The sequence below is a fragment of the Pseudonaja textilis genome, chromosome Z (genome assembly GCF_049901715.1).
Source record: "Pseudonaja textilis isolate UNSWEBS1 chromosome Z, rPseTex1.2, whole genome shotgun sequence".
Taxonomy (NCBI): domain Eukaryota; kingdom Metazoa; phylum Chordata; class Lepidosauria; order Squamata; family Elapidae; genus Pseudonaja; species Pseudonaja textilis.
The window spans coordinates 68,970,571-68,993,245 of NC_142008.1; the positions used below are offsets into that span (position 1 = coordinate 68,970,571).

Consider the following 22,675-nt stretch of genomic DNA (forward strand, 5'->3'; position numbering starts at 1 on the left):
TGAGAAAATGCATTAAGGAATGTACGTAGACATAACAGACATAATCACACACATACACATAAATTCACACACGCACACAAATACATGTAGGCACATTTTTCTGTACAAATGAATGAATGCTGAAATTATATTTTTAGAATATCTGCTTTAATGCTCTCAGATCATTAGTATAGATTTCTTTCTTAAAATGAATATATATATATATTGGTCATCAAAAATAAATACCAACCATCTAAACACCTCAAGGAACTAGCAGAACACTGCTTAACCAACACATATTTCATATACAAAGGACAAAGATACAAGCAAATTGAAGGAGCCCCTATGGGATCATCACTGTCACCCGTCATTGCAAACCTGTTCATGGAAGAATTCGAATCCAGAGCCCTGGCTAATGCCACCCACAAACCCAAACTATGGTTAAGATACATCAATGACACATTTGTGATTTGGCCCCATGGAAAAGAAAACCTAAACAATTTCCTAACACACCTAAACAGCACACACCCCAAAATCAAGTTCACCATGGAAACGGAAACAAACAACTACCATTTCTAGATGTACTAATCTACAAAAAAACAGATGGCACACTAGGACACACCATATACCAGAAGAAAACACATACTAACCGCTACCTCAATGCCCAATCCCACCACCACCCAGCACAGATAAACTCCGTGGCCAAAACACTAATCACCAGAACCAAACGCCTGGCAGACAAGACACACATAAAGACGAACTATGCACCCTAACTAAAGTACTGACAGCCAACGGCTTCCACAAAAGCAAAATCACCGGCTTGATCCACAAAAACACACTGAGACATAATGGAGACCTAGAAGATGAACAGACCTATGGAACAGCAGTCCTGCCCTACATAAGAGGTACTACAGACAAAATCAGTAAGATACTACACAGGCATCACATCAAGACTACCTTCAAAACATACAGAAAAATAGCAGCCATCCTTAGAAACCCCAAAGATAAAATTGACCTGGAAAACCAAGGCATATAAGAAGGCCCCTGTGCATCATGCCCGGCCACATACATTGGACAGACCAATAGAAGAATAAGTACCCGCCTGGATGAACACAAAAATGCAGTAAAAAAGCTGGAACACACTTCCTCACTAGTCCAACACATGAAAGCCACAGGTCATAGCATCAACTTCAATGGCAACAAAACCCTAGCCACTATAGAAAACCCCAGCCACAGAATTATCGGAGAAGCCATAGAGATTGAAAAAAGACCTGAAAACAGGAATAGAAGAGATGATTCCACCAGACTGTCAATTATTTGGAAGCCTGCACTCACAAACAAAAAAATCTCCACACCACAAGCCAGGCGAACACCTGGGCACAAACAGATCCCCCCTGATACCTCCAGCTCAAACACACCCCAACCAGGCACCCAGATGAAACCTAGCTTTCTAACAAATGATAGCCATCCATTTACTCGGAGCCAAGCTGCACTAAAAGCCTCCAATACAGGAACACAATGTTGCCAGCCAATCAAGACAAAAAAAGGCACAAAACAGACAGAAGATATTAGAAACACCAATCAAGTAGAACACAGCAAACACCAAGACCAATAAACACAGACCAAGACTCCCAACCAATCAGGATGAAGAAAAAACCATTCTGGCACAGCATAGGCTAGCCCCTAATTTAAAACTGAAACAACTGTAAAAGTCTGACTCACAGACGAACACAATACAGAAGCCTGATGATGGCAGATGAGATTCTGCTGAAACATTGCTAACAACTATAATGACGTGGGAAAATACCTGAACAAAGCTGAATACCATACATACATACATACATACATACATACATACATACATACATACATATTCTGAGGTTTTCGCGGGTATTTGTATGTGGATCTTTGGTTATTCGGGTTTTCTCCCCCGTAAAATTGGAAGTATCTAGGTGATGTTTTGATGAATTCTCATTCGTCATCTTCAGGCTTGTGTCTTCGGCTTTGTGCTTCTTGGAGTAATGTGAGCTTGCAGCTGCTTCTTCCTTTTAACTGCTAGTGGGGGTGTGACTTGATTGGGTGGGGGCTTGGCTGTGTTCTGATTGGCTGGGGGTGTGTTCTCATTAGTTGGGGGTTTGGCTGTGTTCTGATTGGTTGGGGGGTTGGCTGTGTTTTGATTGGCTGGGGGTGTGTTCTGTTCAGGTGGGGGCTTGGTTGTGCTCAGGTTAGTCTTAGTTGCTGGGGGATTTGAGCTGGTGAGCTGTGATCCTGCTGTTTGGCTTCACATTCATGGTCGTGCCACATCTTCATGGTGGGCGTCAGTTCGCTTTATGTATGGGTCAGAGGGGTTTGAAGTGGGTAATGATGCAGCTGCGGTATGGCTTTTGGTCCATGGTCGTGTCTCATCTTCTGTGGGGGTGTGAGTCTGCTTTCTACGTGGAAGTGTGGTGGTAGCATCTTGTGGGGCCCTCATGCGTGTGGGTCTGGTGTCATTCTTCATGTTAGGTACTCGTTTGTTCATGGGGGCAGGCTTCCAAATGGCTGGTAGGCGGGAGGTGACTGATGCCCACCATGAAGATATTGCACGACCACGAACTCGAAGCCAAACAGCAGGATCACAGCTCACCAGCTCAAATCCCCCAGCAACTAAGACTAACCTGAGCACAACCAAGCCCCCACCTGAACAGAACACCCCCCCAGCCAATCAAAACACAGCCAACCCCCCAACCAATCAGAACACAGCCAAACCCCCAACCAATCAGAACACATCCCCACCCAGTCAGAACACAGCCAAGCCCCCACCCAATCAAGTCACACCCCCACTAGCAGTTAAAAGGAAGCAGCAGCTGCAAGCTCACATTATTCCGAGAAGCCGAAGACACAAGCCTGAAGATGATGAATGAGACTTCATCGAAACGTTGCCTAGATACTTCCAATTTTACGTGGGAGAAAACCCAAATAACCAAAGATCCACATACAAATATCCGTGAAAACCTCAGAAAACAAATATTGCATCTCTATGGGGAGGAAATCCACCATCTGACCAGGATTTATGAAAAACTTGAAGTCCAAAGAGCTTCCATTTTATGTGACCTCGCATTCCTATGCAGCTGCCGAGATCAAAATTTGATCCCCATAAGCTTCCAATTGAAATTCCACACCAACACAGCAGCCACCAAACGCATCCTAAAAAGAACAGAATTGGCCCTAATTAGAAATGAACTTCACACAGAAAGATTCCTCCTAGACCAAATTAACAAAGATCTCCTCAGCAACAAGATTCACCCCGCACTTTGGGACAAAGCCAAACAACTCGCTGTCTGGAGAGCAGAAACACAGACCACCCTCAAGACAAACACACATACCAACAAACTCAGAAAACTACAACAACGCCAGAAACAAACTCCTCCCCCTTCACAGCCACACGTGAAACAAACAGTGCATAACATCTCAGACAAGATCCTCACCAAAGCCGAAACCAATGTCCTTTCGAAAGGATTCAACTTTGCTGTCGCTCCCAAACACATCCCCACAGAAACCATCATATGCGGAGTTGAAACCAGCCTGACCAAAACCAACCCTGATGATGCTAATAGAATCAGACTCAAAATCACCAACATCCTCTGCACTAGCAAACCACCCAAAAGCAACTTATCAAAAGAAGAACAAACTGCACTACTTAACCTGAAAGAAGACACCAGCATAATAATCCTACCAGCAGACAAGGGCAACGCGACAGTGGTTATGAACACATCTGACTACCAAACCAAGTTAACCAACCTACTCCAAGACCCCACATACAAACCCCTAAACACAGACCCCACCACCTACCTAGAAAAAACCACCAGATCCAAAATAAAAGCCTCCCCCATCAGCAAAGAAATCCAGCAAAGAATCATACCCAGAGAGAAATCATCCAGATGCCCTAAGCTTTAGAGATAGAAAAACGGCCACACAGCATGAATAAATGAGATGATACCTCCCGCTACCAGCCATTTGGAAACCTGCCATGAACAAACGAGTACCTAACATGAAGAATGACACCAGACCCACACGCTCGAGGGCCACACAAGATGCTACCACCACACTTCCATGTAGAAAACAGACTCACACCCACACAGAAGATGAGACACGACCATGGACCAGAAGCCATACCGCAGCTGCATCACTACCCGCTTCAAACCCCTCCGACCCATACATAAAGCGAACTGACGCCCACCATGAAGATGTGGCACGACCACGAACGCGAAGCCAAACAGCAGGATCACAGCTCACCACTCAAATCCCCCAGCAACTAAGACTAACCTGAGCTTTGAAGCATTTTTCCAGTTCTCCTTTGTGTGTATACTGCAGAAATAATTTTACTAATCACAGACAACTTATCTTTCTACGGCTTAGCTATCATTACTAATTCTGTTGTTGGAAAAATACTGGAAACCCTTCACAAAGTGTGTAAAACCAGTAATTAAAAGTAATAGTGATTACACATGTAATTATACTTCACATAAACAAACACAAAAAAATTGCTTCACTTAATTGACAAACCAAAATTTGATTGGGTCATGATTACTGAAAAATTCTCTCATTTCCTAGCTCAAGAAAATTGCTATTATATTTAGATAAATGATATCTTTCCACTTATTTTAAAAAATGCTCTTGATACATGTATTATAAAATGTCATGCTTACTTAGCCATGGTTTAATGAGTACAACACAATTAGATGGTTTTGTATCATTGATCTACATAATTTTCAAACCAAACTGATTGGCTTATGTAACATTCTAAACCAAATATGAATAAAAACATTTTGGCTTATTGTAGTGTGTGATCATGATAGAGGAGAATATTTGTAGTTCAGAGTTGAAATAAGAGGTGCACTCTGAGTTTGGTTGTTTTCTTGAAGACGTTTTCTTACCCATAATGATCATGTTGCCTAATTGGATAATAAAACATCTGGAAGAAAACAACAAAGCTGAGAAACCACTTATGTGTGATTTCAAACATCAAAATCCAAGTTTGGTAGAACATCAGTTAATCATGTCTTGATGCTAAAAATAATTTATATCTTTCAAATGTTTAAATAATAGACCCAAGAAAATAGTGTAGCAACATTTATTTGACTGGATATAGCCATATCACATAGTCGTATCACAAAATATTATCTATAATTGTTTTGATAATTCTTAGACTTCGGGCCACAAAAGATAAGGGCAAAAAGATTTCTTCTTTTATTAGAGTTGATGACAACAGAATAGTAAGATATCACCTTTCATAAATTCCTTGTATGGAAAACACTCTTAACTGCCAGTTTGGCCAATTGCCCAATGTTCAGTGCATGCTATTTTGAAGTTCCTAAAAGTTCTTAAAGTTAATAACATGCATTTAAAATATTTCAAGACAATTTGATAGTGCAGATACTATATGGAGGAGAGATATGGGAATGGGATGACAAGCTTATTTTAAAATGAAACAATAAACATAACTTCATTAGGACCAATATCTCTGCTGTTTATCTAAATATGGAAATAGCCTTACCTTCCATCACAGTTGGAGTACATCTTGCATTGTTGAAGTACTATAAGAAACTGGAAAAATCTTCAGGAATCTTACCTTGAAAAATTATTTTCTTCACTATGTATATGTAATCCCCGGGTTATGAGCATTCCATTAGCGAATGTTCAAACTTATGCAATAAGTGCCCCCTAGCGTTTGCGAACAAGGCCTGAAACTACAAATCTTGCAGCACCGTGGCAATTTTTGACCCTTACAAACAACCACAGAAGCTCCTCTACATTTGTCCTGCATGTTGTCAGCTGAAATGGAGCTTTTGAGGGCTGGATCTGCCCGTCAAAAGCCCTGTTTGGGTAACTAAAGGCCTTTCCCCAACCCACTGCAGGCTGAAATGGAGCCTCTGGGGACACAGCTCTCTGAGGCTCCGTTTGGCTCTCCATGGGCCTCCCCCCGGCCCGTTGCAGGCTGAATTGGAGCGGGGGGGGGGGATGTTTTGTTACAATGCAATGCTTTTTTAAATTTTAAATATCAATACATATACACAAATGTATTCAATCAGAATAATAAAAGAACTGAGCAGCAAAATTATATTACAGTAATATACAGTAGCATAATAAAAACTTATTTAAAACCCTCTGTAAAGTTCAATTAGCAACACGTAGCATAATTCACCCTAAGCCTAATATTTATCCTTCGTTATAGCAAATTAATTCTGTAGTAGTTTGTTTAATAGCTATGACACAAAATGTAATAACGTTATGCATAATGTTAGGCTAATTGCTGAAAAGAAAAAGGTAAGATAAAACATCTAATTATCTTGGCATATGTTCTAATAAAAGAAAGATGAAAGATTGATGGCTGCCTTGATAATACTGCGTGAGCAGTACAACAAAACATTTTGGGTAGTTTTGAATATGAATCACAGGAAAAGGGCTTCTGGATAAAGGAATTTTTGGCTAACTTGCAACAGATTAAAAACATGCCTGGTTTTGAGAATGCTTGCTGCTGAGTAGAGAATATCAACATAGTTAAATATCTAGTTGAGAGCCATTTGGTATAAGGATCAGGCACAGAAGAGACTGCCTATAGAAATTGCTGCAGTTCTCGCCACCCCCCCCCCCCAGAGATAGGAGAGAAAGAGTTTAAAAGAGAAAAGCACACAACAGAGAATTCACTAATCCTGTTTACACAGGACTATTGGGGCTGCTTGCATCAGCATATTGTTTTTGAAGTGTCTTCCCCATTGTGTACCTGCTCACTATCTGGTAATCCCTTTCTCTCCAGTGATTGTAAATACAAAGATTTTCCTTTTTGCTAATTATCCCAGTGTCAGGGTGAGCATGTCAAAGGATATGGCAGTAGGGAAAAAGAAAGCACAATTGGGGTATATGTGATTTCCCACTTAGCAAATAATTTGCTAAAGTAGCGCTGCTGATCCCAATTGTGGTTGCTAAATGAGAGCTACCAGTATTTGGGCATGAAAAAAAATCAATATTTCTACAAGTTCCTCAGTGCTAATTATTTCATGAATCTATATGATGTTTTCCAAAAGCCAGTAGCATTGAGGACCATCCTTACATATTTGTTGCTTTATCTTGTTCAATTTTGTTTCTTGAAATATTGCACTTATATTTTTATGCTTTTTAGCAAAGAACACTACCTTCGTTCTTTATTGCCAACTGTTGTGTTTTTCAGTAATCAACCAATATTCTAAGAAGACTGTTGAAGGTTAAGATTTGTGGGGTAATAAATGCAGTTATGAATTAATAATGCTAAGTTGGCTGTACGTATAAACATACACATACACACACAAACAAACACACAAACACAGGTTTATGTCTATAATAACATTTGTGCTATTTCAAATCTTTGCAGGTTGCCTGCCTTACTTATATAGCGAGCAATTTCCTAAATTGCAGAACAGAATCCATACGATGGGGCACTGCTCATGCAAGTATTGTACCCTATCAGGTGAGTTAATGGCTTGTTAAAGTTAAGTCTGTTTTCTTCATTTTGTCTTTATGTTACACTTTAGAATCAGTTTCTTGTCTAAAATTGTCCCTTATCTACATATTGTAGATTGTGCATATGCACACATTATAATAGATTATTAACAGAGGTGGTATTCAGCAGGTTTTGATCAGTTCTGGAGAACCGGTAGTGGAAATTTTGAGTTGTTCAGAGTAAGGCAAATACCATCTTTGACTAGCCTTGCCACCATCTATTCTCTACTTCCCGAGTCCCAGCTGATCGGCTGGGTCTTCTTTTGTTGCCCTGCATAGGAAAATGGAGTTGGAAAGCAGGTTAGTGGGGTGAGGAGGGAATGGAATTTTGCAGTATCCTTCCCCTGCCACCCCCACCAAGATATGCCCACCAAGCCACATCACACCCACCAAGCCAAGCCCACACAACCGGTAGTAAACATTTTTGAATCCCACCACTGTTTATTAAGAAGAACTTGAATTTGAATGACTGAAATGGTTAGCTGTAGTGAGATGAAGTTTATGATCTATGATATTTTTATGCCTGTATAAAACCATCATATTTTACATCTTATTTAAGTAGTAATTTCCATTCTATAGATTTAACAAATAGAAAAGGTAGATGTATTACTTTTTATTAATTTGTAATATAAAATACAAAAATATAAAAGCAAATAATAGGAAAAGTAAAGGAGGGAAAAGGGAAGAGAAAAATATAGAGAAAAAGAGAAAAAGAAAGAAAAAGCATTGACATCCGACTCCCTTTGTTGCAGTAGAATAAGAAATAACATTGAACCTCAATTTCTATAACAACAAATCTATTTAACCAGTAAATCCCAAAATTAAAGTTTCATATTTTTCTATCTCAAGCACAAAGTCCAGAAGCGATTTCCAAGTACAGGTGAAATTCAAAAAATTAGAATATCATGCAAAAGTTCATTTCAGTAATGCAACTTAAAAGGTGAAACTAATATATGAGATAGACTCATTACATGCAAAACAAGATAATTCAAACCGTGGTTTGTCATAATTGAGATGATTATAGCTTACAGCTCATGAAAACCCCAAATCTACAATCTCAGAAAATTAGAATATTGTGAAAAGGTTCAATATTCTAGGCTCAAAGTGTCCCACTCTAATCAGCTAATTAAGCCATAACATCTGCAAAGGGTTCCTGAGCCTTTAAATGGTCTCTCAGTCTGGTTCAGTCGGAATCCCAATCATGGGAAATACTGCTGACCTGACAGTTGTGCAGAAAACCATCATTGACACCCGCCATAGAGGGAAAGCCTCAAAAGGTAATTGCAAATGAAGTTGGATGTTCCCAAAGTGCTGTATCAAAGCACATTAATAGAAAGTTATGTGAAAGGGAAAAGCGTGGAAGAAAAAGGTGCACAAGTAGCAGGGATGACCACAGCCTGGAGAGGATTGTCAGGAAAAGGCCATTCAAATGTGTTGGGGACTTTCACAAGGAGTGGACTGAGGCTGGAGTCAGTGCATCAAGAGCCACCACACACAGATGGATCCTGGACATGGGCTTCAAATGTCGTATTCCTCTTGTCAAGCTGCTCCTGAACAACAAACAACATCAGAAGCGTCTTACCTGGGCTAAAGAAAAACAGACCTGGTCAGTTGCTCAGTGGTCCAAGTCCTCTTTTCTGATGAGAACAACTTTTGCGTCTCATTTGGAAACCAAGGACCCAGAGTCTGGAGGAAGAATGGAGAGCACACACTGCAAGATGCTTGAAGTCCAGTGTGAAGTTTCCGCAGTCTGTGTTGATTTGGGGAGCCATGTCATCTGCTGGTGTTGGTCCACTGTGCTTCATTAAGTCCATGGTGAACGCAGCTGTCTACCAGGAGATTTTGGAGCACTTCATGCTTCCTTCCGCAGATGAGCTTTATGGGATGCTGACTTCATTTTCCAGCAGGACTTGGCACCTGCCCACACTGCCAAAAGCAGCAAAACCTGGTTCAATGACCGTGGGATTACTGTGCTTGATTGGCCAGCAAACTTGCCTGACCTGAACCCCATAGAGAATCTATGGGGAATTACCAAGAGAAAGATGAGAGACATGAGACCAAACAATGCAGAAGAGCTGAAGGCCACTATTGAAGCATCCTGGTCTTCCATAACACTTCAGCAGTGTCACAGGCTTCCATGCCATGCTGCATTGAGGCAGTACTTGCTGCAAAAGGGGCCCAAACCAAGTACTGAGGACATATGCATGCTTATACTTTTCAGAAGTCCAATATTGTTCTATGTACAATCCTTGTTTTATTGGTTGCATGTAATATTCTAATTTTCTGAGCTTGTCGATTTGGGGTTTTCATGAGCTGTAAGCCATAATCATCGCAATTATGACAAATCACGGTTTGAATTATCTTGCTTTGCACGTAATGAGTCTATCTCATATATTAGTTTCACCTTTTAAGTTGCATTACTGAAATAAATGAACTTTTGCATGATATTCTATTTTTTTGAGTTTCACCTGTAGAAACAAAAGTACTCGTGTGTTTTTTCTTTTATCAAAGTAATCAATTTAGCCATCTCATTTGCTGTGAGCTAATTTCAATCAGTTTCTGCAGCCATTCCTCCATTGTGGGCATCTAAGTGTCCTTCCATTTTTGTGCATAAAGGAATCTTGCTGCCATCAACATGTATAACATCAAAGTTTTTTCTAACTCCTTTTCCATTAAACCCAAAGAAAAATTTCTGGTTTTATATTTATATTCACTTTGAGAATCTTCTATATTAGAATATGAATCCTATTCACATATTTCTGTGCTTTATCACATGTCCACCATAAATGATAAAAGGTCCCTTCTTTACATTTGCATTTCCAAATTCATTTGAAATACCTTTATACATTTTTGATAACTGATCTGGTGTTAAACACCAAAGAATGTCATATTATAATAATTTCCTTTAAATTGTAATTTAATTTAAATTTTAAACACTTCACTCATATATTCTCCCATTGTTCAAGCTTTACAATATCCAAAGTTCTTTGCCCACTGAAAAGGTATTCCATAAAGATTTTGAAAGCCTCATGAAAGGTTTTCACTGAATCATTTAAGGGTGCTAATTTATATTGTAAGATTTTTTTGTGGCAGGGTTACCAAAAGAATAGCATCTCTTAAAAACACAATTTTAAAGGAGCATAACCTTTATGTCTAAAACATTAATATTTAAAATTTATTTTAATTAATCAATAAATCTTAGTTTTATTTTTAACAAAATTATATTTTTATCTCTGTAATGTCATTGTTGTCTCCCCCCAGTTCCCGGTGTCCTTCTCACTGCTGTGAGGAAAATGCATGACAAAAAATAAATCTAAATTGCCTCCTGATGATATACAGATGAAAAGTCTGCATTTAATTAAATTGATTTTAATTGTAATTTCGATTTAATTGTAAACATACTAGGGAATAGACAACTAGGTGTCATCCAGAAACTAACAAAGTCCCTTGATATCAACCAGCTGTCTGGAATTGGTTGAACTGAAGTCTCCCAAAAGTTTGGAAGACATCAACTTGGCCTATCCTTAAATAATTTAACCTCTGATTGTGACCATATAAACAATTAGAACTATTACAAGATTCATGATATAAATGCTTAAAAGACTTACCTGACATTTATTAAGTTAGCAGATTTAAATTCCCGTGAAGGTAACAGCATTTAACATCTTGGCTTATTTTAAGAACTTAAACAGGATTATATCTGATTAATATTTGAATGGGGAATATTAGGAAATCCCATGGATGTAAACTAGACTGGAAAGTTAAAAACTTTCTGGAAGGAGACAGTGGTAAATCACTTTATTGTGGAAAAAACCCCATGAATGTATCTATATAGTCACCAGAACTTGAATGTAGCCTTAGAATGATAATGTTACATTTTAAGATTAATTCTAAATACAAAATCTCTTGATATAAAATTGAAACAGAACATAATAGTCTGAAAAGTTTTTAATTTTTCTGCATTCTTCATCAGATGTAATTATTAAAAAGAAAGGACATGGAAAAGGGAGGCAAAATTTTAAAAATCAGGAAAAATGTAAATATTTGTAAATACCAATTGCCTCTTCATTTTCAGAACTGTAGAAATAGAAATAAGGAAAAGCCATTATTCTTTGTCTCTTTAACCTGATTAAATACTGGCAAAAACATTAATTCTCCTTCAGGAAATTAATTCTGGTTTAAAATACAGGCATTGAAATGTATTTTTTGACCTAAGAGAACTATAATTGAAGTCTAATGAATGACTGTGTTCTGATTTACACCCTAGTTCAGGAGATAGAGTCAATATGCATTAGAATATGCAAAGGTAAACATCATTATTTCAACAGATTATTTATTCAAGGTTGAGTGAATTTATGACTAAAGTACAAGCAAGTCAAATGTCTTTGGAGTACAGTCCCAATATACATGAGCTCTAATTCCCAAACATGTGATTGCTTATCTTTTTGCTTCCTGAAATATGATTCAATGAGAATCATATCTTTTATAGCCATTTATTTGCAACATTTTGCAGTAGTTCAGCCTGGCTTAAAATACATCTATAAAATAAAATTATATCTCATCAAAATTATTTCTAAAAGAAAACTAAACTGTTGTTTTTGCCTGGAATTATAATCAAATTGGCAAGATATGCATTCAGAGAAGTTTTAAATATCCATTATGAAAGATAAGGATTTTGCAATGATATTTCCAGTATGTCTGAATCACAGAGGACTGAGAAACATTTGGGAATTTTTTAAAATAGATGTTGGGAGTTGTAAGAAAATCAATATTTACAACATCTGTACATGACAGTACTCAAAAGTGTTGTATAAGAAAACTGACTATATCATTTCCCTTTGTTTTCTTTTTAAAATATGTTTCCAATCAGCATATGTATTTTTTCCTAATTATTCTTAATTTCAATTGATACATTTGTTTTATCCAGAAAATGAAATGAAAAGGTTATTGGAAAACAAAGACAAACTATATGCTTTGTTGCCTGTGAATTGCTCTTTTGCCTAGGATTTACAGTGCTATTTTATACTTTTGTATATGATTTTAGTAGTATTTCTTCCCTAATGTAACTTTGTGCAGTACTACAGCCTTACTTATTTGATTATAGCTATTGTGAACTATTCTTCAGAGGAATAGGAAATTGAAATTAATTACATCTAAACAAAAGTCTCTTGGTAATAGATACGACTGTCTCCATCTTATCTGACTGGCTATTCCCTAGCATGAGATGGCGTTGTTCTTCCTCTCAGTGCACCACTCAGCTTTCTTTCTTACTATGACTACAAACACATCTGGGACATTTCTTTCAATTGCAACAGCGATACTAGTGACTAGATTGATTTCTTGTTCTGTCTTTTTTATATTATTAGACATTGTCTATATCAGGGGTCCTCAAACTTTTTAAATGGGGGCCAGACCAGCTGGGTGTGCGTGGTTGTGTGGTTATATGACTGGGTGGGTATGGCCAACTTGACATCACTCACATCAAGGGACGCCTTGCCTGGCCTCTCCTTGCTTCACCCGGCCCCTCACCTCAAAGGCCTCAACAAGATACAATTTCCCTCTCTATTTATTTACTACTACTGAACACTAGCATATTGCCTCAAACTATCTGAGTCCTCCTTTTACTTCAAAAGAATGGGAATTGAGCCAGTCAGGATCGAACTTCCTGGTTATGAGCAGAATTAGCCTGCAATACTGCACTCTAACCACTGCACCACTATGGCTCATATCAGAGAGATCAGTAAGTGGTGAGAATTTAGCAGAGACAAGTGTGGTAAGGTAGTTGAGCCTTGTCTGCCAAAGGCCTGGCTGGGGAACAGGAGAGTGGTTTGCGCAGGACAGGAGAACAGTATGATCCTCCCCTAATTACCTTGAATTATGATTGTTAACTGAGGACTACAGGAGTCTTAATCACAGACATTTCAAAATGTATTTGCTGAAACACTGTATAACTATAAGAGTAGAGCTGCTATGCAGTTTGATTGTATCATCTTTGCTTCAGAAAATGCATCCTTTATCTTTATAAATAAATAGTAATAGCACATTAAATAGCATAAATTACAAACAAGTTATTAATCTTAGAGGATTTTGTACAGTTGAGATGAATTCTTGACATTCTTAGATAACATTAACAGCTGAAAAACTTAAAAGAATATTATTGATGTATAAATAGTATACATAGTAAACATCTTTATTCCAGATCTTGGAATGAAGCACATTTCAGGATTAAGAAATGGATACTCTGTCAGGATATCTTGATCCAGCACTAATTTAGCCTGATTTATTAGTCATAAAGGAAACAGCATTTGAATTCATATATATATAAAGAAAGTATGCAAAAGAACTTGAGAAATTTCATTATGAGATAGTAGGGAAGAATTTTGAAATAAAATGACATAGCACTTCCCTTCATTTATTTTATACATTTATCTTCCTTCATTCCTTAATTATTTGTAGCACAAATGTCAGCACACCTAGACAAAATTGTCAAAGCATACTTTTCAACTTATTCTGAATGAAAACATTTTTCATTTTTTTTCTTTAGCTTTTTTAAAATAAATTGTGAAGCTGGGATGAGGGGATCTGGAAAGCATCTGGGTCCGGCTCAGCTGTCCTCTCTTCCTCTCACAACCATTTGTGCTCCAGAAGCTGTACTGGAGCCACCCCAGGAAGTTTGGGCAGAGATTGCGCTCCTGGTAGGTCTCTGGCCCTCCCAGACTGCCTCTTTTTAGCCTCTGCTGAGCCTAGCACCAGTGCTATTTGGCACACACCAACCTCTGCAATTGGCCTGGCAGTGGCAGGGAACACAGGATTGCCTGACAACTACAGGAATGTTGAGAATCAAACCTCCTTGCGGATCAGTCTGTGCCAGTTGGAAACGGAAAGGCCGGAAATGCAAGTGCAGAGAAAGGGGGCAAGCAAACCTCCCTGCTCCCACCCCCTACCCTTGGGTGAAGTCACAGTGCAAAGTGGCCCTTTTAAGCTCAGGCGAGAGACCAGATAGTGAGACAAGCTGCACAGCAAGCATAGACTGGGAGGGAGGGGCAAGGCTTCAGCTGTTTCTCCAAACTGAGCAATTTAATAAATTGCGGATCTGGGACTAGGGGAGCCTCTCTTCCTCTCACAGCCACATGTGCTCCAGCAGCTTCCTGGATCCACCCCAGAAAGTTTGCGCAAAGCTCACGCTCCTGGTAAGACTCCGACTCTCCCTGACTCCCTCTTTTTGGCTTCTGCTGAGCCCAGCGCCAATGCCATCCGGTGCATATCAGCCTCTGCAACCAGGCAGCAAAATAGCAGCTGAGCAAACAGTTAACAGCTAGTTCTAAGTGAACCGGCTGAATCCCACCACTGCAACTGCCCCTTCCCCCATCAACCTGCCAGTCCAGGAGCACATGGCTGTGCTGGCAGCGTCATCCCTCCTCCAGCCGGCTGCAGTTGCTCCCCTGCCCCACCCACTGGCCCAGGAACACATGGCTGTGCTGGTGGCATCACTGCTCAGTCAGCCAGCCCTCCTCTGCCCACCTGTACCTTTCAGTTTTACCTTTGGCAGCAGCGGTGTAATGAAAAGAAGTGTGGTTGAACGGTTGAAATCACCAGAAGTGTGTCTGGATGCTGGAAGATAAGGCTGATGGCTGGAGGAGGGGTGATGTGGGCAGTGTAGCTTTGCGGTAGGAGAGAAAACTCCTCCCCAGGCCCCCATCAGCCAAGAACAGCTAGCCACATGAGGAGTGGCTGGAAAGGGATGGCGTGAGGGGAGCTGTAGTTTGAGGACCCTTGGTCTACAGTGTGATGCTTTGTAAGGCCTATCAAACATAGTAGGTCCAAAATAGGTTAGCTCAGAGCTGTCAAACTTGCAGCCTGCAGGCCAGATGCATCACGCACCCAGTTTAGCGAAGGGGGGGAATTACAATATGTCATGTGACAGTGCCATCACGATGTGAGTTTGACACCCCTAGGTTAGCTAGATTTTGACTGGATTTAAAAGATAATAAAACAATACTTGTATTCTGGATATTTTGACAGCATTGAATTTACATTAATTTATAGCCCACCTTTTATTCAGGAGCAGAAGACAATATATATAGTGGTGCTTTCCCCAAAAACAATGCTCTATGGTAGGTTGGGCTGACAGAGGACCACCCAACGAGCTTCCAAATTGAGAGTAGATTAGAATCCGGATTAATGTTTCACCTCTACATCAGAGGTCTCCAAACTTGGCAACTTTAAGACTTGTGGACTTCAACTCCCAGAATTCTCTAGCCGGAGTTGAAGTCCATAAGTCTTAAAGTTGCCAAGTTTGGGGACCCCTGCTCTACATAGCACTATCAACTTTTTTCAGTGGGTGGTCCAAACTTTGTTAAAGCCCAAAATCATTTATAACCAAAATATTATAAACTACTAAATTCCCATTAACCATCCTCATCTAAGAGCAAGAATGCTAGAAATTGCCCCTCTGCAGCAGACTTGTATCAATACCGTCATAAGTTGTTGCCATTTTATGGAAATCCTTACTGTCCAGAAGGATTTTTGTCTTTTTTTGGATAATTGGTAGTTTCCACAATGGCTTCTGATTTTTTCAGTTGATTTTCTGACTGGCTATCATATTTTTGCATGGATTTTTTAAAGTTGCTGTTTGCATTAAAGAGATGCTTAGAGTGGGGTGTTTTTTTAATCTTGATTTTAATGTATTGTAAAAATCTTTATTTGTTCATCCATCTCTTTAATCATACTAATATTTCCTATTTTCTCTCCTGTAGAAGTGTACATTCCCTGCCTGACCCACTTTGCATATTTAATTTATGTGTAATGCAACTTATATTAAATATATACTCTAGATTATGCCGAAATGTATCTCATCAGCAATCTCATTCTGAAGATAACTGATGACTGATAAATAGCAATGATAAATAGCAAAAATAATAAAATTGAACACTGCATAGTTGTCTTTATATGGAAAAGTGAAAGAATGCAAAATATATAATACATCATTAAAATGGTGACTATTGGAAGATACTTTTTGGAACAGATCATATATAATTCTGGAACAGATAAAAAATTCTTCTGGTCTGTTTCAACAATAACTAGTCAGATTCAAAGAAACGAGGGAGTTTTCTAGGCAGAAAATAGCTCTCCCCACCAATCATGTTATCAAAATATAAGCTTTTAGTTAATTGATCTCTGGAAAATATAGCTAGTTTTCATATCTAAAATGTAAAAGTGAGAATTGACAACATCAGGATCCCAGCACAAGTTAAACCTTCAACGTTTAACTCTATGCTAAATACAAATAGTACTTCTATACTGCTAGAATGTAAGATAAAGGTAATAAAAGTATTAGAGTCCATGAGAAAAAGAGTTGAAGGTATTTTGGTAGTATAACATCACAGACAAAATCAAGTTCGTAATAGTTACTTATGCTTGAATAGTAAAGAATAAATGCTGTGGTCTGAGAAAAAAATACAATTTTTTAATGAAGTGTGGTAATACTGATGCAGAATTCAGTGAAATTTTCAAATGAAAGTCCATTGTTTATTATTAATACCTGAACGTCTTTTTAAAGTAATTTTTCTAAAATACAGAATATCTTCATTCTGTCTGGAAGCAGTTAATCTAGTAAAAACAGTGTAATTGAAACAGTGTAATTGAAACAGAATTCATTGAAACTGTATAATAATCAGAGGTGGTATTCAGCCAGTTGGCAGCGGTTCTGGTAGCAAGAATTTGGCGTGGGTCACAGAATTGGTAGTGACTTCTGGCTGGCCATGCCTCCAAACCAGTTCCCTGGTTGGTGGTCACTCATTTGCCCCGCCCACCTGATGCTCGCTCATTCGCACAGCTCGTCTGCCTGGCACTTGCCCCGCCCAGTCACTCCTCCCTTCCTATGTGGCACGCTGGGCCCTCATGGCTTGCCTAACCTGACTTCCCCACGTGGTGCCTACACCCCAACTGAGCAGCCCTGATCTTCCTGCCCTGCTCACAGGTAAGCCTGCGTCGCACTAGGCCCTCGCCCATCTCCGAGGCCTTTCTGTTCACTTTCTCCCTGCCTTTCAGGGCACTGCCTCTGCCGCCCATGTGCTTCGAACGGGAGGGCAGATGGATGTTTCAGGGCTATTGCTTTTTACATTACCCGCCGCTTGCTGCTCTGGAGTTTGCCCAATAAGTTCTTCCCAGAAAAGGTATGTGTGTGTGAGTCAAGAAAGGAAAGGAAGGAAGGGAGGAAGTGCAAGAAGGAAAGAGCAAGAAAGGAAGAAAGAGCAAGAAAGAAAGAGGAAGGGAGAGAAAGAGAAGAAAAAGAAAGTGGGGGGTAAGACAGAAAGAACAAAGAAGAAGGAAGAGGGTGAGAGAAAACTCAGTGCTATTATTTTTAATTGTTCCATTATTTCTCATATATTAATATTTTACACTGTCCCTACACTTAGAGTGATTTTATTGCCTTTCTTTTGCCCAGGTATTTTTCAGGGTTTACATGTCTATAGTCCAGACCATAAGTACAGGTGCGTTTAACAGAGTTGAAAGGGACTATGGAGGTCTTCTAGTCCAACCCCCTCTTTAGGCAGGAAAACTAAGGTGCCAAATTCTGAGTAGAGGTCCTGGGAAAGGTGTCAGAATAATGGAATAGCACTTAGAAGGGATCGTTTCAGAGAAATGGCTGTCCAGTCTTTTATTAAAAACTTCCAGTGTTAGAGCACCCAGAACATTTGGTGGCAAGCAATTCCACTGGTTAATTGTTTTCACTGTCAAGAAATTTCTCCTTACTTTTAGGTTGCTTCTCTCTCTGTTCAGTTTCCATCCTACTTTGGAAAATACATTGTTTGCCTTCTGGTGCTTTGGAAAATACATTGCCCCCCCTCTTTCTGGCAGCTCCCTAAAAGCCTGTTGCCTATCACCCTCTTGGGCAAAGCATGTGAGCCATTTCCTCCTTTCAGTGGTCCATGAAAGTACATCTATAGTACGTAGATAATAAAGTCAACAAAAGGTGAACAACATTTTTACAGAACTATAGATATGTTGAGGCTGGGTGTGACAAGGAATGGCTAGGTGAGGAGGTGCCAGGCGAGGCACCCCTTGACATGAGTGACATTGAGTTGGCCACACCCACTCAGTCACATGACCACCAAGCCATCCCCACACAGTCATATGACCATCCCAGTCACATAACCACCAAGCCACACCCACCCAGTCATGTGATCCTAAGCCACACCCACCAAATAAGCCATGCCCACAGAACCGGCAGTAACAAATTTTGAATCCCACCACTGATAATAATACATTATAATAGATAACATTGTTTGAATTATACTCAGGTTTAAAGAGATTCTCATTTCAGTCACTGTAAAGAGAGCTTATTGAAAGATGTTCAAACATATTTTAAGGTAGCATTGTTGTTTTTATTGGAATTATATCAAGCCATAAGTATTGAATCACAGTAGAATGACTTCCCCTATGTGCCCTCAAATATATCTCCAACTGTATCTGTTATCTATGGAATTATAATAATATAGTATGTTTATATATTGACTAGTGTATTTATGGTAATTATTTTGAAAAGAAATATCTGGATCCAAAATTCTAAATAAGTTTTGGGATTTCCAGTTCAAAATCATGAGTTCTGAGACATTATCTTGTCAATAAATTACTTTGTTTCCATTTGTTGATTCCTTTAGAACACTAAAACTCAGTACAATTATATGAGAGATTGCAATTCATTGATTTGTCTGCATTTAATCTTAAACTAGATCTAATTGATGGCTATTATATCAACAATTGATGATGTTTGTTTTTCTCCAAGGTAAATCAGCAAAGAGAAGAAAATAACAGAGTAACTCTTTATTTCTACATGACCAGTTACTTTTCTCCAAAAAGATAAATCTTATCCATTATGTCCCATTATGAGAATTTGTTCATTATCTTGGGGTTGTTTCGGGGGATATGGGTCAGGGAAAGAGCTAATGCACCTATATCTCATTTGCTGCATGATAATTAGTTATATGTGCAAATATGACTTGGTTTTTTTCCCATGGATATTCCCATGATGATGTAAATTAAGAGATTGGGTAGACATGGGGTTTTGGCATTAAGTCCAGATGCATAAGTGGAGTCTCCTACCCAAGATACCAGTAGTTTTACAGTTTAAAGATTATAGTTTATAATCTTTATAATTAAAGTTTATAGTTTATAAAAACTATTGTTTCCTCTTAATTATACTTCTTTTAAAAAATATCTTGACTAGAAGTGTATTTTCATGTTATCATATTTTGAATTCAAAAGAAGAAAATGTTATTGAATATGTCAATTGACAGTATAAAATACAGTGCATTTAGAACATATTCAGATCCCCAGGCCTCCATAATTCTCAAATGGAAGAAATTTGGCATAACCAGGAGTCTTCCAAAAGCTGGTCGCCTGGTGAAACTGAGCAATCAGTGGAGAATGGCACTCTCTTAGTAAGAGAGATGACCATAAACCTGATGGTCACTGACTGAGCATCAGATCCTGTGTGGAGATGGAACAGATTTTCAGAAGCCCTCCACTTATATGGACTTTATGGCAGAGTGACTAGACGGAAGCCTCACCTCAATGCAGAACACACGAAAATCTGCTTGGAGTTTTCAAAAAAGTTTTCAAAAAAGCGTCTGAAAGACTCACTGACTGTGAGGAACAAGATTCTCTGATCTGATGAAACCAGGATCAAACTGTTTGGCCTCGATTCTAAACATTACAGGGATATGTATGGAAGAAACCAGGCACCAATGCCATCAAAACAGTGAAGCGTGGTGGTAGCATCATGCTGTGGGGATGTTTTTTAGCAGCAGGAACTGGGAAACTAGTCAGGGTTAGGGAAAGCTGAACGGAGCAAAGTACAGGGATAGCCTCAATGAAAACCTGTTTCACAGTGCTCAGGATCTCAGACTAGGTTGAAGGTTCACTTTCCAACATGACAACGATTCTAAGAATGCCACCAAGATAACAGAGAAGTGGCTTAGGGACAATTCTGTGAATGTCCTAGAGCCGTGATGGTGAACCTGTGCCATGCATGTCAGAAGTGGCACGCAGAGCCATTTCCCCCGGCATATGAGAGTTCACCCAGAAGAGCCCCACTGCACATGCACACGTGCCCCTGCCGTCTGACAGCTGATTGTTGGGTATCTGGCATACATGCGTGGGGGCGGGGGCGCTTGGGAGTCATGCGCACATGCGCAAAGATATGCAGCATATGCTGGGGCCACGGGCACATGTGCAGAGATGTGCGACATGTGAAAGTATGCGTGCATGTGCAAATGGATGGTGCACAGGAGTGATCGCGCATGTGCTGTGACCTGCAGTGGTGTGATTGCACATGCATGCGCAGATGTGCGATGTGCAGCAAGGGGAATATCGTGCAGATGTGCAGCAAGGAGAATTTCATGCACAGGCGCAAGTGCGTGGTATGTGACAAGGGGAATCACACAGGCACAGATTCGCGGTGTGGCAAGTGGATCCTGCGCACAGGCGCAGATGCACAGCATGCTACTAAGGGATTGCACATGCAGGTGTAGGGGATGGGGGTCCCAGCACACATTGCCTTCTGGGTGCTGGCAAGGGAGTGCAAGCGCACGAGCATGCACGCGCAATTATCGGCATAGGATCTGAAAAAGATTTGCCACCACTGTCCTAGAGTGATCCAGCCACAGCCCTGACTTGAACCCTATTGAAATCTCTGGAGAGACCTGGAAATGGCTATCCACTGACAGTTTGCGTTCTACTCTGACTGAGCTTGAGAGGATTTGCAAGGAAGAATGATCGAAAATCTCCTAATCCAGGTGTGCAAAGCTTCTTGTACCCCAAAAGACTCAAAGCTATAATTGCTACCAAAAATGTTTCAACAAACTATGGAATGAAGGGTCTGAATATTTATGTCAATGTGCTCTTTTGAGTTTTTCTTTTTAATAAATTTACAGACATTTCTAAAATTCTATTTTCATTTTGTCAATGGGGTACTGAGTGTAGATTTAGGAGAAAAAAATAAATTTCAACAACTGTAGAATCAGGCTGCAGCATAACTAAATTGACAAAAGTGAAGCGGGTCTGAATACTTTCTGAATGCACTGATACAAATTGATACAAAAATGCAAACAGATACAAAGAAAACACAATTTATAAACCATCACCTTTCCGTAAATTCTAATCTGATCTAAGTATTTTCTTTGAGATGGCCTTTGAAAAGAAGAGCATCGTCGAAGGAAAAAGATAATTTACCAGGTGCAGTAAAGGAGGCAGTTCTCTCAAAGGGACTGCCATTTTTGCGCTCATATTTTCTTTTTCATTGAATTGTTTTCTCAGTCATTTCTCTCACTTCTGATTGTGGTGGTAGATACTGGATAAACTCTGACTGCTGGCACCTAGCAAGAAAATCTTCTATGCTGTTGCTCCCACCCTGTATAATATTCCTTAGAGGTGAAGCAGGCCCCCATTCTTTTGGCCTGCTGAAGTTTTGAAAACCCAAAGAATCATGCAGCTGTGAGGCTGTTGGGATAGCTCTCCATTTGTATTTTTAAATAATTTTTAGCAAGGTTTGATTATTCTTGCTTCCTTTGAAATATTTTAATTTCAAATTTTAATTCCAACATTTTAATTTTACAACAATTTTTATATTTTGATGTTTTATTATATACATCCAGAGTCCCTCCTTGATGCAGATGGTTCAAAAATGTGATAAATGAATAAAATTAAAATATTTTACCATAGAAAATGACTAGCAGAAAATTTTTCATGTAAGTTCTGATATTTTAGAAAAAGGATGTCAAACTCATGGCGTCACATCTTCACGTGATGTATCATGACTTTCCCCCCCTTTGCTAAACCAGGGGTGGGTGTGGCCAGCATGTGATGCATTTGGCCCATGAGCCGCAGGTTTGACACCCCTACTTTAGAAGGCAAGCAAATTTATGAACTGGTTGAAATTAAAATTTTAAACTTGGATAGTAAATAATGGCTGAGAACAAGAGTCTATACTTGTATTTATTTAAAACATATCTGCCCTACTCCAATTCAAAATATCTGCATAATAATAACAACAACAAACGATTCCTGCATTTAGACTTGCTGTCTAAAAAAGCATGACACAGAAGAAACTGGGATGAAAAAAGAAAGGAAAAAGGGATAAGGCAAACATCTCTGTAGCTGCTAAGAGTATACATCTATT

At 39.3% G+C, this 22,675-nt stretch overlaps 1 protein-coding gene across 7 annotated transcripts in view; it reads left to right on the forward strand.

Annotated features, from left to right (window-relative positions):
- Positions 1-22,675, forward strand: part of SUGCT (succinyl-CoA:glutarate-CoA transferase) — a 480,947-nt gene that overhangs the window by 74,679 nt on the left and 383,593 nt on the right. For all 7 annotated transcript variants that reach the window (XM_087916660.1, XM_026702266.2, XM_087916665.1 and 4 more), the window contains one exon: positions 7,367-7,462. In XM_087916660.1, coding sequence (XP_087772786.1) covers positions 7,367-7,462 — 96 coding nt within the window. The remainder of the gene's footprint in view (positions 1-7,366; positions 7,463-22,675) is intronic.